The sequence below is a fragment of the Biomphalaria glabrata genome, chromosome 18 (assembly GCF_947242115.1).
Source record: "Biomphalaria glabrata chromosome 18, xgBioGlab47.1, whole genome shotgun sequence".
NCBI classification, from domain to species: Eukaryota; Metazoa; Mollusca; class Gastropoda; family Planorbidae; genus Biomphalaria; species Biomphalaria glabrata.
The window spans coordinates 4,868,437-4,891,649 of NC_074728.1; the positions used below are offsets into that span (position 1 = coordinate 4,868,437).

General features: G+C 38.3%; 1 protein-coding gene across 2 annotated transcripts in view; it reads left to right on the top strand.

The window, feature by feature from the left end:
• LOC106056012 (uncharacterized) overlaps nucleotides 1-20,598 on the top strand; it is a 57,706-nt gene extending 37,108 nt beyond the window's left edge. For both annotated transcript variants that reach the window (XM_056016556.1, XM_056016557.1), the window contains exons 2-10: nucleotides 4,593-5,137; nucleotides 7,028-10,050; nucleotides 12,073-12,658; nucleotides 14,050-14,191; nucleotides 14,530-14,861; nucleotides 16,132-16,184; nucleotides 16,281-16,375; nucleotides 17,462-17,569; nucleotides 19,457-20,598. In XM_056016556.1, coding sequence (XP_055872531.1) covers nucleotides 4,600-5,137; nucleotides 7,028-10,050; nucleotides 12,073-12,658; nucleotides 14,050-14,191; nucleotides 14,530-14,861; nucleotides 16,132-16,184; nucleotides 16,281-16,375; nucleotides 17,462-17,569; nucleotides 19,457-19,679 — 5,100 coding nt within the window. In that variant the 5' untranslated portion in view covers nucleotides 4,593-4,599 and the 3' untranslated portion in view covers nucleotides 19,680-20,598. The remainder of the gene's footprint in view (nucleotides 1-4,592; nucleotides 5,138-7,027; nucleotides 10,051-12,072; nucleotides 12,659-14,049; nucleotides 14,192-14,529; nucleotides 14,862-16,131; nucleotides 16,185-16,280; nucleotides 16,376-17,461; nucleotides 17,570-19,456) is intronic.
• The last annotated feature ends 2,615 nt before the right edge of the window (nucleotides 20,599-23,213 follow it).

Here is a 23,213-nt window from a genome sequence, read left to right on the forward strand (position 1 = left end):
TCTCTCTCAATGGCAGACTTTTGTATTCTTTTATGTTTCTCTGTCGGTCTCTTCTTATTTTTCCTGGTAATATTCCATAAAATAAGTTTTTTACGAGCCCTGAGGACCTTGTAATATGGCCACGGTTCTTGCTCCTATTCCATATAATTCTTTATGTCATTAAATTCCATTTTCACATTCTGTGTTTAAAAATCGCACAGTGAAAAACTGAATAATGACTTTAGAAGTTTGAATACCTAAAGACTACATAAGATGGTGCATGTACATTATATAATACTAGAAAGCTGTATTAGTGAATTAAATACAAATTCTTATGTACTTTAATACTGTTCAGAATTTGTGAAAGAATGTTTTTTTTTTCATTATCCAAGATTTAAACTTGCATGGCTTAACTTTATCAAATATGTGGAGCTTCATAATAAGTTTTTTTTTCTTTTTTTTTTAAATTGCCTTTTCATAATTTTTATGCTCTTTGATGTCTGGAGCGTGTAGCAGGTGATGATTTAGCAAGGATGAGATATTGAATATGGGAGTTGATTTATCTTTTCAGGCGGAAAGTGCTGCGCTGGTTAGACTCTAACATCTGTATTGACACTATTGTGTGAACTAAAAAATTCGTCTTTTGACGCTGCATTCAGTTTGTCATGCTTTGTGGTTTCATAAAGACTGAAATCTTTAGTTCTTCGTGACATTATGAGTGCTAAATTGATGAACAGACAGATAGATAGATAGATAGATAGATAGACAGATAGATAGATAGATAGATAGATAGATAGATAGATAGATAGATAGATAGATAGATAGATAGATAGATAGATAGATAGATAGATAGATAGATAGATTGATAGATAGATAGATAGATAGATAGATAGATAGATAGATAGATAGATAGATAGATAGATAGATAGATAGATAGATGGTATGGTTAGCACTGGGAGTCATTTTCTTTCACCTACAGACCGTACAATCTACAGGGCAGATGATTTAAATGTCATCTGTTTCTGTAGCCCACGGTTAACCAGGGTGTCATGTGGCCAGCACAACAACCAACCGCCTTTACATTTCCTTAACTAATACCACGTACCCGTTACAGCTGGGTGAACTCAGGGCCTCCAATATATTCCGCATTTCGAAATCCCAGTCCTCACCAGGTTCCAATTCAGGACCTCCCGTTCGGAAGCCAAGCGCTTTATCACTCAGCCACCGCGCCTCCTTCAGATGGTACTCTCAAGAAAGTTAAGCACCATGGAACAAACCTTGAGGACAAGATACATTAGTGTCGATTGTAAAGAAAAGATTATCGGAGGGAGGAAGTAACTATCCCGTAACGTCTACGTATATACAAAAGTCTCTTGGAAAAGAACTAATTTAACTCTTTCTCTCCTAAACGACGATACCATCGTTGATTTTTTTACCTCATTAAATAAATTAATGTTTAATTTTTTAAACTTGTCTTTAAATTATATAAAAAAAGAGCATGCATTTCCCTTTAACTCTTTCTCTCCTAACTGACGATACCAGCATTGATTCCACCAGAATGTGGTAAATAATTACGGAGAGAGAGGGTTAATTGTATACCAAATTTTCTGGTAATAAACAACAAAGCTATTGAAGCCCAATCATAACAGGGTAGTGAAATAGTAATGAGCAAAATAAAGAATTCCTTCAAAACGTGGAAAAATCATTACGGAGAGAAAGAGTTTTAAAATGTTTGAGATACTGTGTTGCCAACTACTAGTTGACCTAGATCAATGACAGTTTGAAAAGGGGGAAAGGCGTTAAAAGACCACTAACACTTCCACTGCGTAGGAGAATGAGAGGGACGGGACGGTAAACAGAGAAAGAAATAAGGTCAGACAGGTCCTCTAGGGACAGGAGAGGTGGTGGTGGTGGGCTAGCTAAATAAGGTTAACATAAATAGAAGCTCGTGTACAGAGATCTTTAAGCTAACAACTTCATAAAAATTGTGTTTACGACATCCGGGTATTTGTTGAACTCCGCTGTTGTTTATTGCGAAGGGGGGCTATGGTTCTTGTTCATTGATTATTGCGAAGGGGTTATGGTTCTTGTTCAATGATTATTGTGAAGGGGTTATGGTTCTTGTTTATTAGTATTTGTTGCGCCATCTTGTCAATCGTTAAGAACTTTTTAACGTCTGGCTTTGATGCTGTTGTTATTTCTTTTTATGCAGAAAGTATCCAAGCCGATTGTTTACATATAATTTTATTTAATAAAAGGAGTAATTAAAAATATATACGTATGACGTATCATCATAGATTCTAAATGAGAATATTTCCTTATCAGTCTTTGTCTCAGTTTAGAAATATTTCTGATATCTAGATAAGAGGCGGTTTATCTAAAAGTTAATCTCTAGAAATGACAACCCGACAAAATTGTCATGTTGCACCAATGAGCCCGCCTATTGACGACATCGACGCTAATAGATTAAGCTTTTAAACACTAAAGGATCTCTATCTTATTTTATTCACTCACGACATTACCAATCAATGAGGTAGGAAACGACTTAATCTGAATTGCATGTGGCTAAATACTCCATCACAGCTATATGGTCACGTAAAATACTGCAGCAATCCTTAATTTTGATACTTGATGAATGACTTCCCTGCCTAGAACCTGAGCGTCCTGCTAGGTATATATACTCTAAAGTGAGTTTCCACTTTTTAAACATATCTCTTAGGATCCAGACATGTATGGCTCCCTGGTCTAATGGTTATGCTCTGGACACTCGTTCGATGGTTCCTGGCTCAAACACCACGACGCTCCTGCGGGACGTTTGGACTAGGATGAAATAATCTTTCAATTTGGAGGAACGTGTAAAACCAAAAACAAAAATGTATAAAAGACTCGACGCAACGAAGTATCTGAGTGATTAGTAAAGTAAATCATCTTCTTGGTTCTCATTTTCAAGTCTGTGTATTCAGATAACAAGAACTATATCTGAGATGAACAGCGAAGTGATGACTTATCGAATTATATAGAATAATAACGTAGGACACGTATGGGCGGTCATAGTTGCTTATTATTACATTGTTGTAAAAATCAATGAAAGATCAGGCATTCACATGATAAACCATAATTCCAATACAATAATCCATTTGCTTTAGCTAGTCATTTTGGCTAAGTCCCAGCAATCACAATAACATATTTGCATTTAGAAATTGATAACAATTATTATTGTAAAACTATGAAACAAGAAAAAAAAACAAGCAAAACATTTAAATATCATTTTTAAAAAAGCTTATCTAAGGGTAAGAACTCCGCACCATCAATATTATCTCTCAAAAATGTAGAAGCTATTTCCCTTATTCGATATCAACCAAAATAATTCATTACGGTAATTAATTAACTAATTAGTTAACTATTTTTATTGATTCATGTCTTGTCTAACCCAATAAATAATAGTGCAAAGTTTCAACTTGATCCGAGAATGGGTGTGGGGGAACCAACGTGTTACAAACTTTTAGGAAGGCCGACAGACAAACAGACAGACAGAGTTGATATACGCTTTGTAATAAGTCTGTGTCTTAGTGTAAGAACGGCAAAGAAACTCTCGCGCAAAGAGGAAATGACGTATGTTATCTCCTTTCCTTTTTTCCTACACCTCACACACACACACACACACACACACTAACTCTTGGTGACAACACTAGAAGTTAATTGATTTTTTTTTCTCAATCTCATAAACTTAGGGGAAGACTTTATTGTACACGACCTTATCTCTGTACTCTGTTTAACAGTTCGGTTTATTTATGGTCCATTCAAGAGGACTTTTTTTTTTTTTTTGCTAATAGAGTCTGTGCTCCAATGGCTCTTAACCTCATTTTGAAATCAGTGTATTTTAGTTTTCACCAGAGAATAGCTTTAAAATTAGATTTTTGCTACGACAGACTTAAATTTTAGTTATTCTCTGCAGAGGTGGTCATCAGTTTTCAGACTCCCGGGCCACATAGTTAAAGTGTCGTCAGCCCAATGATAAAAGCAATACTAGTAAAATATTAAATAAAATGCTTTAAAAAAAATAACAATATTTATCTAAGGGAAAGAACTGTTTAAGAGCATATCTCTCAAGTCTGTAAGATTTATTTCCCTTTTTCATTAGAGTTGGGTAGAAAGGGAGCATTTAATATATGTGCTTTTGTGTCCGTATGAGCACCAACCCTTAATGAGGCTGTAAATATTCTTCATATTTCTGTTACTTTATTAACTACAACAACGCTTTCCTCGTATTGGCTTCCATGTCATAGCAACTCTTTGATGCGTAGTTCATTTTGTCGTAGAACATGTCCCGCAAACCTCATACGACGCTCTGTCACAACCTCACTAAGTGTTCGACTCTAGTTCGGCAAAGGATTTCCTTGTTTGAGACCCGATCTGACTCCCAAAATCCGTCTCAGCCATTTTTTTTGAGCCACATTTAGTCTTTTCTCAATTTTGGCAGATGGCCTTGCTTGTCCAAATAGGCTGCAGCCTTTGGAAAATGCTCTCTGCCTACCCTATTCGGCAATGATTCGCCATATAGATCATAGGTTGAATTTAATTTATTTTCATTGTTTTTGCTTTGCATCTTTCAGATTGACGATGTCATTATTCCCTGCTGCGGACATAAGACCAAAGAGTTACCACATTGGATGCTATGGTGGTGCCTCTACTCAGGTGACCAGCACCATCTCACCTGAGATCTGTACCTTCACCCACAGTGAACCAAGCCCTACCTATCACTATTCTACGCATGCGCAGGCCGGACAGCTATATTATGACAATGTAGGCCCTCGTTCTAAGAATACCAGAGATCAGTCGTCGGAGTTCAGGGTTGACCCACGATCCGATCAGGTTTCGTACGCATTTAGACAGCCATACTCTAATTTGAATGTCCAAAATCCTGCTTGTGCGTCGCTCTTCGATGTGCCTAAATCGGCAGCGCCGACCGTGCGAATACCCCAGGGTCCAAAGTCCTGTCCGCCCTGCAGCCCTGTGACAAGGATTGTACACTCCGTGTCCGCCGACGGGACGTCCTCCCCTGGAACCAAGACTGTGACATTTGAAGTCGCCTTCAACGTATCGGATGACCACATCAATTCTGAGGTGCAGGCCTTAAGAGAAAAACTTGAACGACAAAGTAAGTTTATTGTGTAAATAATTCTGTCTAGTCAAAACAAAAACAAGTATATATATATATATATATATATATATATATATATATATATATATATATATATATATATATATATACATGGGCGTAGCCAGGGGGGGTTGGGGTTCAACCCCCTCCCCCCCGAAATAAAATCCCCCAGGGGGGGAGGGTCGGAATTTAGTGACTGATTTTTTGCTTTGATTTTGTTTATTTTAGGTGAGATTTCAATACTAAACCATCACTTGCGCCAGCACAGCCAAGGGGTTTTGAGTTTAAAACTCCCTACCAGGGGTTTTAGCAGTTAAATCCCCCTCTTCTATAAAATAAAAGCAAAAAAAAAAAATCAAAACCCTTTCTGGCAATGGCGGGGAGTCTACAATTTTTCCACTTACTCCAGGAAGAAATTCTAGGGCACAATAAACGTGTTCCGAAAGAATGAAGGGTCAGAATGTAATAAAGATTATGTACACACACAAATTCATACATATAATTTTTTTTATGCTGGGGGGGGGGGGGGAGAAAAAATCCCCCCAACCCCCCCCCCTGAAAAAAAAATCCTGGCTACGCCCATGTATATATATATTGCAGCTCGTATGTCATTTTATTCATGAACACTATTAGAACCCACACACAAACACATTTTGATGTTAGTGACATAACAATAATTATCCAACAAACCCAAATTTTATGGCCACAAAAAAAAAAAAAACTATTGTTCTTTACATTAAAAAACAAGGTTACTAAGACAGTTTGTGTGGAAAAACAAACTCAAAATTAGCCCCCGAAGTGGTCCACCCAGGCAGGTGAAAAGGCAGGTTTCAATACGTATATTCAGAAAAAAACATCAGAATGAAATTCTATCAAAGAAAAATGACAGAGAAGAGTGGAGAAAGAATGACAGTGAAAGAACAAGGGTCTCAGTTCAAGAAGAAAAACGTACAATACGAAAAATGGCCAGCTCCTCTACCACCGAAGCAAAAGCCACATTAACCTGTGATATTTGTGGACAGGAGTGTCTCTCCTAAATAGGGCTCCACAGCCACAAGAGGAAGTGTGCGAGATGAACCATAATCGTTCTACGACTGAAGGAGGCCAACAATATGCGGCTGAAACATTTAGCGCCAAAACGGCCGCGACAAAACGACCATCGCACCTAAACAGCTGTATCAAATGACTGAGCAAAAAACGGCTATGCAAAAGGTCCTGCTTCGGCTGTTACTGTTGTTGTTGTTTCTTTTGCTGTTGTTGTTTTTTTGCTGTTGTCACTGTTAATGTTGTTGTTTTTGTTGCTGCTGTTGTTGTTTTCGTATAAAATGAATGAATATATTTTTTTTTTCTTTTGGTCCGCAAACATGGCAGGAAATACTGGTAAGATGACGTTTAAATCAAGGAATGAGTTCCATTCCTAGTGTTGTGACACCGTTACTGTGTGGTCAACCGTGACACACGGTCAAGTGTTGGGTATCGAGAGTTAGGGGCCTTGCGGGAAGTGACGAGTGTGTAAACAAGAGAGAGAGGGAAAGTCAGCGAGTGAAGTTGAGTATCTGTATATAACGTCTGCCGTGTATATATGTTATGTTGAAATGCTACACAATTAAAAAGCACTCTAAACGTAAAAGGACTTATTCCTTCACACCTGGTGAGTTCGAAGCATTACGTCTACTCAAAAGGCAGCCGCAAAATATAGCGCTCGACTTTTTAACGACTTCTTACAAAGGGAAATAATTATCTGATAGGGGAAATAACACTACATTAAAGGGAAAATGAAATAATAGAGCTCAGACATACACTATTTATTGACAACTATATTTAGCACAATTTCACTAGAATTCAAGTTTAAACGTTGTGTCATGTATGCATCTATTCTATTTTCAGGCCAACAGGTTTACGAAGACATACCTATCATTCAACTGAAAGCTCCACCCAAGGGCAGAGGTAAACGCCCGCTTTCATCAGATTCGGACAGCTTCTCCTCAGACCTGGCTAGTTCCAGTGTCTCTCTCAACAGCTCTGCTGCATCGGACACTTTCCAGAAACTTAAATCTCCCGAAGAGTTTTTGGCATCTTGCAGTTTGGCTGCGATGAAATCCCCCAAAAAGCTCAAAGCAGATAGTGAAAATAGTACACCCTTCGGCAAGGCCCCTGGCCAACATTGCATGCAAGTAGCTGAAAACGATAGTGCGAAAAGTTCTTTGCAGCGATCAGTATTTAACTTTCCACAAACTCCTAACAAGTCGGACGCTTTCTGTTCCACTCCACTTCAGCGTATCAGTGGAGATCTGAACGCAATGTCTACCAACCGTCAAAACTGTGACGTCCCAATAACCACCAACGAAACACAACACGGGGACTTCAAAAGAGTTCCAAGCATGTCAGTTTTACCTCTTACCAATGACTTTCAGATAGTTAGTGAGAGTCCAGCCTTACCGAAACGCTCACCGGCTCCAAAAGTAGATGTTCAAAATCGACCATCGATTTCCAACACTCCGGCAAAGTTGATAAACAATTCCACAAGCCATGATCTACATCTACATAATAATAATAAGGGTGGCGCTACAATACAAGAAACTAGATCCGTGCAGCCCAATCTTAGTGAACGTCCGCCGACACGCCAGAGGCGAAATCTTGAACCAAATGTGTTCATTTTTCCAGAAGTCAAAACCCCTTCCAACGAAGACGAAGTGGATGGGTTCGGCTCCGATGATCAAATGGAAACGGACAACGACAATTATGAATACAGGCAACCCCATTTTGGGCAACAGAATATGTTTATGTCCCGGGTCCCAGGTCACGATCAACGCTACGGGCAATATTCGAGTGCAAACCAAACACAGTTTGGTCATAATTGGCAAGGACAGGGAATTCAATACAATAGCATCCCCAACTTTGGAAATAATAAGGTGATGACACCTTCACATTTTTCTAACACTGGAAGCCACTTTTACCAGCGAGAGGAGGAGAACTTTTCCAGAGCTGGCTCGAAAGGGCGTACCTCCCATGACAGATATTGCTTTGATGACATTGATTCTGCTGGAACGTCTCAATCCCGTCAAAGGAAACTAGATTCCGATATTCTCAGGACGCCGAAAGATAATCGAACTAAAATGACGTCCGTCTATGAGGACGTCCTGGACGTGGCTGATCGCCAAGATGACGTAGAGCACGCGCTGGAGAAATTTTCCGATCAGGATTCTCGACCGATTCACAGCATGCCCAGCAAACAGGACTTCAATAACAACAGCAGGAATTCTTATGGCAACAGCAGGCTGTCCGAGGAGAGGTCCAACGTGGTCAGCACTAAAGCAAACACCAACGTTTGTTACGTTTCGTTGGACGAGCTTCCAGACTCGGACATGAGCTGCGATGAAATAGAGGAATATTCAGAGGACAGCGACGATGCCAGGTCCAGTGACTATTTACCTGTCAATGTTTCTGGCAGACGTCAACGAAGTTGGGACGAAACAGATGGTTTGACTTCTGGAAGTAGACCAGCTAAGAACAAGAAAAAAGGTTCAGTACATAGAAAGGATAACTTGACTACAGTACCTGGTTCTAAAAACAAACTGCTGCCTCAGTCGTTCAGCGGAAGGGCATCGAAGAGCTCAGGCCAGCAATCCTTAAGCTCAACAAAGGTAACAACAGGCACCTCTTTCAGGCACCCGTTTCCAGAATACCACGAAAATACTAATCAACGCAATTCAGAGCCCGAGCCATCTCGGAATATCATTCCCAAAGTGCGCAAAGACAATCCATATAAGAATGATGTATCTATTGATTTGACTTCTAAGTCGGTGGCGATATCAACAATACCAAGTACAGAGAGAAGTTTTAAGAATGACTTCTCTGACACTGCTAAGGTGAAAAGCACTAGAAAGGTTTCAGAAATAAACCCAAGCATTGGCGCCCCCATTCATAACACTCATAACTATCTAAGCCACTCTTATGAAGAAATACATCGGCTTCGAAGCCATCCCGAGTTTTATAACCCCAAACAAGAAACATTCAAATACCCAGCTAAACACAGAAAAGCAAATAGCTGGATTCCAGTTTCGACAGGCTCAAGGCATAAAGACAAAAATGATGAGGACGAAGACGATGAGGTTGATGGTTTGGGGGACGACAAAGACCGTGGACCGACCACGGATAAACCTGGATCAAGCAGCGTCTCTCTAAACAAAGATTCGAACAAGGACGCTGACGATGTTGTGCATTGCTTTGACTCCAGCGACGACGAAGGAAAGAGTTCGCGTCGAACTTCTTCAGACCGTGACCACAAAACCGCCTCTCACTCTTCAGATTCAAAAATAAGTCAACCAATGTATCACACCCAGACACGCAAAGACGTTAAGGAGTTCACTAAGAATCATCTTGCTAATTATGTAGCTGTGAATTCGGAATCAAATGCAGTGATGAGCAAACCTGTTACGAACAGATATTCCGAAAACTGGACGACAATGTCCCTTCGTACAGAGCACAAAACAACCTCTCCAAGTCAGGAATCTTTTCGAGATGAACCAAACTTGTATTCATGTGCTCCCAGCACTTTCTCTGAAAACAGGTCTCGGACTAAACAATACCCAGCGAATTCCAAAGACGATATCGGCGTCAGCTGCTTCAGCAGCCAGGAGCTCAAGGACCTGTTCCCAAGGCGAGCCAGCGATACAAGCGGTAGAATATCCCCAACAGTGATAATCCCAAGGACTAGATCTTCACCCTCCAAGCTAGAAAATAGTTCCAGCGAGAAACTCAAGAGAGGGCAACAGGCTTTCCACAGACCTTGGGTCTCACCAGAAAACAAAGGTTCTTTCATGAAACATTCCCATACGATACAGGATATGGCAAACTTCCTTGATAATCAAACCTGCCAAACAAATGCATCCAACTTCAACCGATCAAACGTAAGTTTCAAAAAAATTATTTTTTTTTAATACATTGCCCTGCTCTATGTGTAGTGTTGGAAAAGCTACACATGTTTCATAGAATGTTATACTCCTAGGAAAATATCTAATAGAATGTTTTACTTTTAAGTACCTCTCTTTCTCTCTCTCTTCTCTCTCATCTTATCTTTTATCTTACATAATACAGACGTTACTTCAAAAATAGAAGATGATTACGTCCTACGCGTCATACATTCAGTCATGCATATTAACCAATGACTTAAATTCTGCCAAGTCACGGGTTTTCCTGGCTAGCTCAGGCAATCCATACCATGCTCTAATAGCACTAGGGAAGAATGAGTATTTATACAAATTTGTCCTAGTTTACTCTCTGTATATTTGTGTCTTTCTGAGTATTTTATTAAATTTTGTTTTTGTATTTGAAGATTATGGTTCAGTGTTTTATGTATAATTGCTACTTTCCTTTTAAGTCTTCTATCCTGAAAGCTTTCTAAATTTAGTGATTTTACTAAAGGTGTTACTCTAGTCAAATGTGAATATTCTCTCTCTTTTTCTTCTTTCTATTATACCTCCTCTCTCTCTCTTACCCCTCCTTTTCCCACTTCCCCCTTCACTCATTCTTTCCCCCTTCTGTAACACCTCTTCTGGTGTTTATTAAAGTGTTTGCCGTGGACTAACTAAACAAGTCCTCTCTTCACTTGAATTGTTGCACTTCTATTGACCCGGATGTCTACTATAACGAAAGTAGCACTGCAGACATTGAAATTTATTAATCAACTCATTAGTTAGCAGACGATTCACATGTATTAACATAAAATAAATACAGAATGCAGCCTTAGATGCATAAATGATGATGAACAGTCAGAATCACTTGTAAAATAGGACATCCAACATGTTCAATAATTATATCTGAAAAGTTCACTAAACAATATGGATCGTATTAACTCTTTCTCTCCTGACTGACGATATCAATGTTGATTCCATCAGAACGTGTTAAATAATTACGGAGAGAAAGAGTTAACACTCCTAGAACCAAAGTAAAAACTGATGTCTGATCATGTGGTCGGATCCCAAAATGAGGTTTGACCGTGATTTGGTCGAGATTTTGCTTTTTTCACGTGAAACATGATAACCAGGAACTTCAAGTGAACCTCGACCACCGCATGTCACAGTAGCTCTCAAACATTTCCCATCCCCCCTCGGAGAAAGTCCAGCTCCCGTCTCTTGATCGTGGCACCTCCGAGGAAATGTCCGCCCGGGGAAGTGGATAGGCTAAATACGAGAGCGAACATGGCTCCCAGCGAATTACCACAGTAATGCTTTAGCGAGTGTACTTGCACGTGGTGGCACAGTATAGGCATATGGAGGGCCTCCCGTGGGCTCGGTCTCCGGCCTCGCATGGGAGGAGGAACGCATGTCGTTGGCTCAAGGTACCGTGTCCTACGTCCAGACGGATGTGATTACATGATCATCTAGTCGCTTGGGGACTCCAATGGTGAATAGCCAATGTCTCAACCTGGCCACGGGATAAGGGCCTTTCCTTGGTCAGGTGGTTCATAAAAGGAGTGCAGAAATCTCGAACCACAAAGGACTTCTGATTCCCCCCTCTCTCTTTTAGTTTTTCTCTAGCCCTTCCCTCTCTCTCGATTGCTTTCTCTGTTATTCCCCCCTTTCTCTTTCTTTGTAAGGTAATAATTACATACAATTATAACGGAGGTAATTTTCTTGTAATTCTTATAGCCTACATAATGGAATCTTCAATAAAAATATGATATAGAATTTACAACGTTTATTTCCGTACAATTTGAATATTCCGTTTGTATTTTTCATTGGATGAAGCATAGATCTATATTAAGAATTAAATTTTAAACATAAAACAACTCTTTGATACTTAGCATTTTAAAAATACACACTCAAAATTCTTTACAAGAAGGTATATTACTTCCCTTTTCATTAGATTAGAATAGAATTATTTAGACTACTTTAGAATATCTTCTTTTGTTTCTCAATGTTTACAAAAAGGGATCAACCCAAGGCGATCAAGCTAGATCAGAAGACACGTCAGAATTTCAACTAATTAAAAACTCTAGAACCCCTGACAATGTTTATGTGGCCAGATATAGCAGTACTTCAGATCCTAATCGTTACAGTGACCCTCTGAGGACAGATACCGCTGGGGCTTGCGGCTATCCTTCTGGTAAGAACAAACGACCAAAGTGTGTTGGAACGCCAGCTAAAAGAAATAGAGTGGACAGGCGTTTGGACTTTGGTAACACCCATAAGAGCAACGAGAATAGTCAACCAAAGTTGTCGACATCAAGTCCTACTGTGAGACCAAACACGAGTCTATCCAATCTGGATAAAGCCGCAAACAGCGCTACATCTGCCGAAGCCAGTGCCCCAGAGACATGCCCCGAGTCTAGTCCGATGCAGCAAAGACTTGAGAAGATTGATTTTGCAGCCGGGGCTTCCAGCATGAAGAATGACGAGTCCATCGAGACAGCGGGTCTCAAACCTGGCTATCCCCAGCCGGAGAAAGGAGCACAGCTGAGGAAACTTCAGAATATATTGACGTCAAGGGAAGAATCGGGAAGTTCCAGACATGACAGTAAGTTATTAGCAAACAGATTTGTAATTTTAAAATGCTAATGAAGAGATCTAATCTAATAAACGTCTAGTATTAAAATATAATGGAGGCATAGTGGCATTATCCTGGTGAAGACTGGGATTTTTAATTTCGGGATCTTTGGGCGCCTCTGAGTCCACCCAGCTCTAATGGGTAGCTGGCATTAGTTGGGGAAAAGTTAAGGCGGTTGATCGTTGTGCTGGCCCCATGACACCCTCGTAACATCACATAAACTGATGACTTTTACATCATCTGCCCTATAGACCACAAGGTCTGAAAGGGGAACTTTACTTTTTTTATTGAAATATAGGGCGCCTAGGAGTCCACCCACGTTGTGTTGGCTACATGACACCCTCATTAACCGTAGGCCACAGAAAAACAGATGATCTTTACATCATCTGCCCTATACATCGCAAGGTCTGAAAGGGAAACTTTTATTGGAATAGAAACGAAATAGTGAAAATCGTGAGTATCATGATAGGCCCGTAATATTTAAAAGAGAATTTAAAAAATGGATGCCGGATAGTTATCACATTTATTTTTCATGATCTTAAAAATCTGAATGATTTATGATATTATTTTAATAGAAATTAACGTATTTTGTATTATCTGGTACCGGCAGTGTCGAGCTTTGTTAAATACATTGTTGTCCTTTTAAAATTCAAAGCATGTTTCAAATTCTCTGGCGCTGTTAAGAGAGACAGACAAGGGGAAGAACTATATATTATATTAGTCTCCACCTTTCTGTTGTCTTAAAAAAACAAAAATCAATTTTTTTTACCGTAGGACATTTTAAAATGTAACAATAAATTTAAACTTCACTTTGGCTATGACTAATTAAAACGCCCCCTATTGGAGACATTAAATGAAATAAGTGCCACCGAAGTGTCTCACGAGAAAATGATAAAATATTTCATACTTATATACCTCGTACATTTCCAAAAAGTACTCACAAAAAGAGAACTTTGTATTTCCAAAAAGTACTAAAAAAGAGAGATCTTTCTACTCACAAAAAAAAGAACTTTGTATTTTCAAAAAGTACTAAAAAAAGAGAGATCTTTCTATTTCAAAAAAGTACCATAAAAAAGAGAGATCTTTGTATTTCCACAAAGTACTAAAAAAAGAAAGATCTTTGTTTTTCCAAAAAGTACCATAAAAAAGAGAGTTCTATTTCAAAAAGTACAAAAAGAGAGATCTTCGTATTTCCAAAAAGAACTAAAAAAAAAGAGAGATTTTTGTATTTCCAAATTAATAACCAAAAAAGAAAAATCTTCGTATGTCCATAAAGCACCAAAAAAAGAGAGATCTTTTTATTTCCAAAAAGTACCGAAAAGAACCAAAAAAGAGAGATCTTTGTATTTCCTACTTTTCAGATGAAATAGACATCAAGATCGAGGTCAGTGACTCGCTCAAACTCTCGGAACGTCTTGAACAAATCTATCAGTCAAACGACATGAGCTGCGAGTGTGCAAGAATTGAGCAAGACATTCTTGGAAAAGCTATGAGTCTATTTAAGTAAGCATTGATGTGTACACCTGTTTTACTTCATAAATAATAAGTACAATTGAACTGCAAATTTACAATGTCGGCGCGTAGATTATGACATTCTAGCACCAATGTGTATTAAGTGCACAATTTATGAACGCACTTTCTTTTTGTTGCCTTGCTTGTAAGCTGATGGATTGTTTGTTGAGATTCCTCTGTGTTCCCCCGTTTAGGGTGAGTATCCTAGGCATAACTGCGTTTCGCAGTTCTTTTGATGCCATAGTGATAGAAAAAAAAAGTTATAGAAATATTGTTAATTATTATATTAAATTAATCAATTGTTTCACTTTCTCTGAATGTTTTTGAAGAGAGCTATGTGATCCCAACAAAAAATTCGACAACTGGAAGGCGTCTCTTAGGGATACCAACGCTGTCATACGAGAAAGTCTGGACATGGCCGACACCATTCGACGGATCTGCAGCCACGGGAGGACGATTGAAGATGTCCTACAAGGGAGCGTCATCCTGAGGCTGAAATGCAGGACCCTGATGTCCGTGGTCGACCTCTGCCAAATGTACTCCTCTGGGGAGCTGCACGTGCTGCTGAGCAGAATGCTATGCACGCGTGTACAAATGAAAGGACTGGCGCTCAAGGTCTCTTTAGACCCAGCCAACGTGCAGAGATGTATACGCTTTCTTTGTGAGTATATAATACTGTAGATTCCGAGGTGCCTTGTAGCTCCTGACATGATGATTCAACCTAACCTGTAGGCGTAGTAATTAACTTGCGCACAAATGAATAACATTTTTTTACAAATCAAAAAAGAACAAATAACCAAAATGTTATTTAACCTTAGTTATGACAATAATAGAATATTCATCCTCTGTTTGGGAACCATCAACTCAAGAGAACATGAAGAAGCTGGAAAAGACACAAAATAGAGCAATGAGATTCATATGAAACAATATTCACATTTTATTAGGGTAACATCCCCCTTGGGGGTCGATTGACGATTTGCCAGGGGTCGCCTAAGACCATCAAAAATAAGGATTGTTATTGTCTATTCTTCTATTGCCGTGTGTGTCTGGGGGGGGGGGGGGGTCGCGGCAGAGTGGTATATTGTAAAAAGGGGTCGCCGAGCTTAAAAGGCTGAGAACCGCTGAATTAGAGGATCTTTCAGGGGGAGAGGACTAGAAAGTAAAGTAGCAATTAAAAATAAAACAATGAACCATAATCTTTAAACAAAAAAAAACAAAACTTAATAAAATTACTCGGAAAGACATAAAAGTACACATTGTTCACCATATGCTAGGACAATTTTGTACAAATACTCCTTATCTTCTGAAAGACAGACGTTACTTCAAATAAGAAGATGATTACGTTTTACGCGTGTTCCTGGTCAACCTAGTCATACATGTTAACCAATGACTTAAATTCTTCCAGGTCATTGGTTTTCCTGGCTGGCTAAGGCAGCCCATTCTTCCCTAGTGCTATCAGAGCATTGAATGGGTTGCTTGAATCAGCCAGGAAGACCAACGCCTTGGCAGAGTTTTGAGTCTTTGATTACCATGCATGACTAAATTGTCCCAGGGACACAAGTAGGGCATAATAATCTTTTGTTTTTAAGTAACGTCTGTATTTTATAAGATAAGATAAGAGTCCGAAATTAATCCTTCAGTAACTACATATATGGCTAAATATGTAGGGTTTGGTGCCCTTATCTAATTGTACACATTATTTCGTATTTATTGAAATTTTAAACAATTATTTATTTTACCTTTAAAAATTTAAAAGATTAGCCAATTAGTCAATTAATCATTAGTAATTAATTTTTTGTTTTTTATTGATTAATGGAAATATCTTCTACATTCTTGAGTGATAAAGTAGTAAGTGCGCAGTTCTTCCCCTTAGTTTGCTCTGTTTATTTTTTAAGGATAATTTATATTTTCCATGTTTATGTCTCTTTCAGTCCGTGCGGTGGAAGTGACTGTTAACAAAAAGAAAGTAGCACAACCCCACAAGGTAAATGCAACGAAAGATATATATCCCTATATTAGACGTACTTTTTATGTACTCTTTGTGACACAAAATTAACGGAACAATTATTTGCTATTACAGCAGAAAGACAAGTTCAGCCATGGCCTTATTAAAGATGTGAAATCCTCCCCGTGTACACCAACCTTTAGAGTCTCCACGCACGCACGTTGCTCAAGGTACAGTAAACTGAAACACTTACTCGAATTCAAAGGTTCTCAATATGTTCAGCAATACGATGTCATTATTTAGTATTATTATTCTCTGGCATAATCAAACCCTCAGCAATGTGTAATGGAGTGAGTGTGTGTGTGTATGTTTCTATTTCTATGGTGACGTTGTGAAGAGGTTAGCGATAGGTTGTGAATGATGCAACATAGGTGGCGTTGTCGTCATTTGGTCTTAGTTAGACTCCAGAACGTGAGACTGAAAGGTTGTTTTATTGTAGTGAGTTAGATCTTGTTAAGAAATACTATTACTAAAGTCTACTACAGTTATTTTATCTCATTTCAACTTGATTTTGTTTATACTATAAATAAAATGTTATTTAGTTTGTTCATTGCAAAAAAAAATTATTCAAGTTATTTGAAGTTTTATTAGTTAAGGTACATTACGCCTGCAACGGTTAGCTTGTCTATTAGCAGTTTGGTGCTACAAGTCAACGACCGGTAACAACACGCAACCAATCGATATTTTGACTCGGCGTTATTACAATTTACCTAAAGCTTCAAGAGTTTTTTCATCCACTCTTGTCACAATAACAATTATTTCTGCTAATTCTGACAGAATATTGCTTTACTTTTGAAGAAACCAACGGGTTTGTCTGTTAGTTCATTATGCTTTGTTACAAGTGAAGCTTGGAGGTCCGCGGGCCATAGTTTGAGAATTACTGATCTAATATTTAAATGTATATATTCACTCCAAAGCTACAGCTTCATTTCCTATTTTTTATTTATATTTTTTTTCATCATATTTCTTACCAATGTGTTGTACGGTTATCTTCCTGATATATAGTGTTAATAAATGGCGTGATTTTATTAATGTAAAAATTGTGCTGTAATTCGGTTTGTTTACGTCCTTAATTTATAGTCTTTTTGTGTTTAACAAATTTTGATTAAAATGAAAAACAACGTTTTTTTTTAATGTATTAAATTTGAATAGGTTCAAAGATTTAACCAAAATAAAAATATTTTTTTAATTTCATTTTTTTTTTAAAGTTAATGGACATTGGTCATTAATCAGGTCTGTCCGTTTCTATTTTGCAGCAGTCCAGCTCTTCACACAGTTTCTCCCCTTTGTACTCCGACACCAATCACAGAGAAACGAGAGAGGACGTCATCCTTTGGAGAAACCAGAATAGCTTTCCAGGAACTGTAAGTAGGAACAATCTATGTGTGTTTATATTTAAGTATAATCCTAAATGTGTCAGCCAGAACATTCTTGTGAAGTTTCTCAGTAACTTTAAGCAGCTGGTACTGCTGCAGGACTGCCAATTTACCCGACCTGCCACATCATCAGAAAATTCTTCAATGCATATGTATGCCTATTAGTGTGTGTGTGTACATAATTAATCTTTATTACATTCTGACCCTTCATTCTTTTGAAAGTCTATTAACCTAGAATAGGTTCTCCCTGGAGTTAGTAAAAAAAAAACTGTAAACACCCGCCCTTGCCAGCAAAAAAAAAAAAAAAGGATCTGGTGGGGTGCTATTTTTTATAACAAACTCAAAACCCCATTAGCTACGCTCATAGAATTTGGTGACTGTAGCTTGCTTTCGAATAATATTGAAGAGGGGGTTTTCAACTTCAAAACTATCTGTAGGGGGATTGTAAACTCAAAACCATCTGTAGGGGTTTTAAACTTAAAGCCCTCTAGAGGAGGGGATTTAAACTTAAACCCCCCTTGGCTACGCTCATAGAATTTTGAGTGCGTTATTTGCTTTTTTTTATATTGAAAAGGTGGTTTTTAGCTTCAAACCCTGCAAGAGGTTTTTTTTTTAACTCAAAACCCTCAGTTCGGGGTGTAAACTTTAAGCCCTCTGGAGGGGGTTTTAAATAGAAAACCCCTCTTGGCTACACTCATAGAATCCGGTGACTGATGTATGCTTTAGTCTAATGGTAAACGGGGTAATATTGTAAAAATACAAATTTCGGAGGGGGGTTTAAAATCAAAATCCACCTGGGCTATGCTCTTAAAATTTGGGGATTTTCGTTTGCATTATTTTTTTTCGTTTTATATGGAAGGGGATTTTAAACTCAACCAACCCCCCCCCTTTTTGGCTGCGATGGGGCAAGTGATGGTTTAATGTTAAAATCTCACCTAAAATAAACAAAATCAAAGCAAAAAAAAAAAATTTCCGGAGAAAAGATTTCGTTTCGGGGGGGGGGGGGGGGAGTTTGAACCCCATGAACCCCCCCCCCCTGCCTACGCCCATGCCTCAATGGATACCGTTTTGTAGACTATAATGTATTCTGTCCCTCTAACATCTCGATACTGGCAGTACCAGAGAATAATGCAATTTTAATTTTACATACTACTAATAATAATAATAAGAATACCAAAATTACAACTATAAAAACAACAATAATAATATAATAAAATCACTTTCTTTTAATCATGGGTTGCTAGCAACTCGATAACTTGAATTGTATCTTTTGGTCATTATTTAAGCAACTGATATCGTATATTGTTATATTTCTATATCTTATTTGCTGTTGCTTTACCTATGGTCTGGGGTGCCACTTAATTATTGTTAATTACTTCATTTTTTCCCCCATCCTGTATAAAAGCTATACATTATTATTTTAAATTATCCTCTATCGTACTCTTCGCCCCACCCAGACCTATTCATTGATTTGGTCATCTTGTGCCTGCTTCGTTTTCCTCAACGGCAAGCCTTTACGCACCTTCTAAATAGTATTTATCTTTGTCCACACCGCATTAAATAGCTTATATCATCCAAATCATATTTAAAAGAAACATTTTTTTAAATTTTATTTGTTTGTTTTTTTATTTGTTTGTTTTTTTGTTTTTTGTTTTTATTTTTATTTGTTTTTTTTTGTTTTTGTTTTTTTTTTGTTTTTTGTTTTTATTTTTATTTGGTTTTTTATGTTGTTTTTTTTTTTTTTGTTTTTATTTTTATTTGTTTTTTTTTATGTTGTTTTTTTTTTAATTTTTTAAAATTTTTTTTATATTTTTTATTTGTTTTTTATTTATTTATTTGTGTTTTTTTTTTGTTTTTTTTTTATTTTGCCTGTAGGCATTTATCAGATAAGGATTGCCCGACGTCACCGCTGGGCTCGTCCTCCCGATGGAACTGCAGCCCCAAACTGGCGCCCTCCCCAATGACGCCCTTACGGCGGGTAGCTTCCCCGCACCTGCGCACGTCGCCGATGACGTCCCCAGTGACCTCACCCCGGAAGTTGAATCGCTGTGACGTCATACAGGAACAAGAAAACATGGGCGATGGAAGTGTGCAATGAGACGCCGTGATTTCCAGCCACCAGACTAATGTGTTCATATTGCGTCGTAAAATAACCTATGATCCTTTATAACTGAGTATGTCAACAGTTCTGTCCCTTTGCTTGTCTTCATGGAATGCACATGAATGTTTTTTAGATGTTTTGTTATGGCAATTTTATTTGTTTGTGATATTAATAATTGTCTGTTGTGATACCTAGTAAACTGGATGTCTATTGCTCAACTGAAAATGTTATCTTGAAAAATGTGTAGAATCTGTATGTATATTAGTGTTACTTCACGCACTTGCTCAAAAAGGAAAAAAAAGGAACTTTTTTCTAAGGGAAAACAGGAACTTTGTACTAAGGGAAAACAGGAACTTTGTTTGAAGGGGAAACAGGAACTTTGTTTAAAGGGGAAACAGGAACTTTGATTTGTTCTCCGTACATTTGTCTAAATAGTTTCATATACTTCAGTGGTTTAATGGCTGGGTGGTAAAATGCTTCATGTCCGAACCAAGGGGGGTAACTGGTTCGAATCCCTGTGAAGACCGAACTTTGAAATTAAGGGATTTTAGGAGACTCCTAACTTTACCCAATTCTAATAAGTACCTGACAATGGTTGTGGAAAAATAAATGTGGTTAGACGTTGTGCTAGCCACGTGACACCCTCGTTAACCGTGGGTCATGTAAACAGATGACCTTTACATCATCTGCATTATAGATCGCAAGATCTGAAAGAGGTACCCCCTTACTTGCAGGCAGCACTGTGTAACGATTTTTTAAAAGTTGTTTACTACTTTAAATAGGGCTTTAGTTGATATAGCAGACTTAGTAGTTTGTTGTTGTTTATTTCTGTTCAAATATGTTCATTCCTTTATTACTTCCAATGACTGGGTTGTCCAGAAGTCAACATTTTATTGATTAAAAAAAATTTAGCAAACTTAAATAATTGTGTTATATTTCGTGTCCCGTACGTTACAGAAGTATAATTCATAAAACACTGAAACATAATTTACGAATACAAAATCAAATAAACCTTTCTGTACTGCAACCGTCAGCAGTCTAATTAACTTTGCCATGACCTGGCTCAAAGACTAAATAGACTATTTAAACAAGTAGTGTATATCACTCGAACACAGCTACCATTTCTTGAAGAACTTTTTCATGAAAGATGCCTTTCCAAAACACACACGATTCTTAAAGACAACCAGCACCCATCTTACCACTGTTGACATCAGATCTAAATGAAGTAGTCGTCTCCTTTCCATTAGGACTAAAACAGAAAGTTATAGAAACTCCTTTATCCCACTATCGGTCAGAGTGTTACAAGATCATCTGTCGTCATCGAGAAGTTCATAGAAGTCTAATTCATAAAGTGTTGGTTGTGAGTGTGTATGTGTTCTGTGTGTAAATATTGGTTCTATATTGTTATTGTTACAGTAGCTACGCTAAGGTAGTCAAATTGTAGTCAAACTGAATTTCCATTTGATTGAACCAATTAAAAAAAAAAACTAATTAAAATACTTAAAAAGACACAAAGATAAGAACACATTTCTTATTCCACATGCTGGGATAACACCATCAGGACAAACAGAAAAGACAACAAAATGTGATGAGGATTTCCCATGTCCTCCTGACCAGTGTTTAACTCTTTCTCTCCGTAATTATTTACCACACCCTCACTGACCACAAGGAGGCTGAGCGGTAAAGCGCTAGGCTTCTGAACCCGGGGTTCCGGGTTCGAATCCTGGTGAAGACTGGGATTTTTATTTCGGGGTCCTTGGGCGCCTCTGAGTCCACCCAGCTCTAATGGGTACCTGACATTAGTTAGGGTAAAGTAAAGGCTGTTGGTCGTTGTGCTGGCCACATGACACCCTCGTTAACCGTAGGCCACAGAATCAGGTGAACTTAACATCATCTGAAAAGGGAACTTTACTTTTTTTTTCTCTAATAATAAAGTACATAGACTGTGTCCGATTTTAACAACCTGGTCAGCTAGACATACACGTGTAGGCCTAGTGTACTGTACGTGCAGGGCCGGTCCTAGCAATTGCGGGGCCCTATGCGAAACTGATTGCGCGGGGCCTAGTCTGGGTGGGAATAAGGATAATAAGTGAAAATTAAGATTTTGTATTAGAAAAAAAATTCGACTTTGAATTATATTCATTCTTTACTAAGTACTAAATTGTGATACTAAATACTAAATTGGCCCGAATAGCACAGTCCACAGCAGCCCTTTCAAAGCTTAAAATAATATGGAAAGACACCTCGGCACCAAAATCAGACTGATGCACTCCCTGGTCATGGCCCCATTTTTATATGCTTGCGAGTCGTGGACGTTGAATGCAGAGCTAGAGAGGAGGATCCTAGCAATGGAATTGATGTGCTTCAGAAGGATCCTAGGCATCACATTCAAAGACCGCATCACAAACCAAGAAATCAGAGACAGGGTTACTGCAGCGATAGAACCCTATGAGGACCTGCTAACTATTGTAAAAAGACGAAAGCTTAAAAACTATGGCCACATTACAAGATCTACGGAGCTCGCAAAGACCTTCCTTCAGGGAACAGTGCCAGGGAAATGAAGAAGAGGCAGACAGAAAAAGCGATGGGAGGACAACATTAAAGAATGGACGGGCCTGCCATTGAGAGAGGTTCTAAACAAGGCAAAAAAAAAAAAAGGGAGGAATGGAGAAAGACGGTCGACAAGTCTTGCCTGGTGCCCCAACGGTCCAACAGACTAAGGGATAGGATGAGGATGGATGGATGAAATTGTGATCAAATTAACTTTACTCTACGAACCTTGCAACCTATGGCATATTTAGATGCCAGTGACTTTAAAAGTAAATAAAGTGTTGGAACTTCCGATTAAGGTGAACTTTCGCCCGATTATTACATTCTATTACATAAAAGCTGACAATTCCTTTTTCTTTTTAACGCGCGTAGGATTGGCGTTTTCCGCAATGAATTACACCCACAAATGACAATTTTGTCTATTTTTCAGGAGATTTTAATAAATTCAGGAGATTTCCAGGAATTTTTCGTATTTATTTTGCAATTTAATAATTGCACCTAGAATTAGCGCGGGACCTATGAAAGCGCGGGGCCCACTGCGACCGCATATGTTGCAGTGGCCTAAGACCGGCCCTGTGTACGTGTGTAGTCGATGATACTACATGACTACCCTGCATTTTTTTCATTATGCGTTATGCAATAGTGATAGTTTAATGTGGAGTGGTCAGACAAGAAAATAACACACTGGCGTGGCCAGTCAAGCATGTTCGTAGATATATCTTTACACTAAAATAGTTACACACCCTCCCTGCCCAGAAAGTAAATAGACGGTGAATCCGACTGATTTTAACAACCTGGATAGACGTACACGTGTAGGCTTATATAGTGTACTGAGTGTGAAGTCCATTTAATGACAAGACCACCCTGTTTTTTTCCTCTTGCGCGTTTAACAGTTATGCAATAGTGCTAGTTGTATTTTTAGTGGTCAGACAAGAAAATAGCACATAGGCATGGCTAGTCAAGCTTGTATTTTACACTATA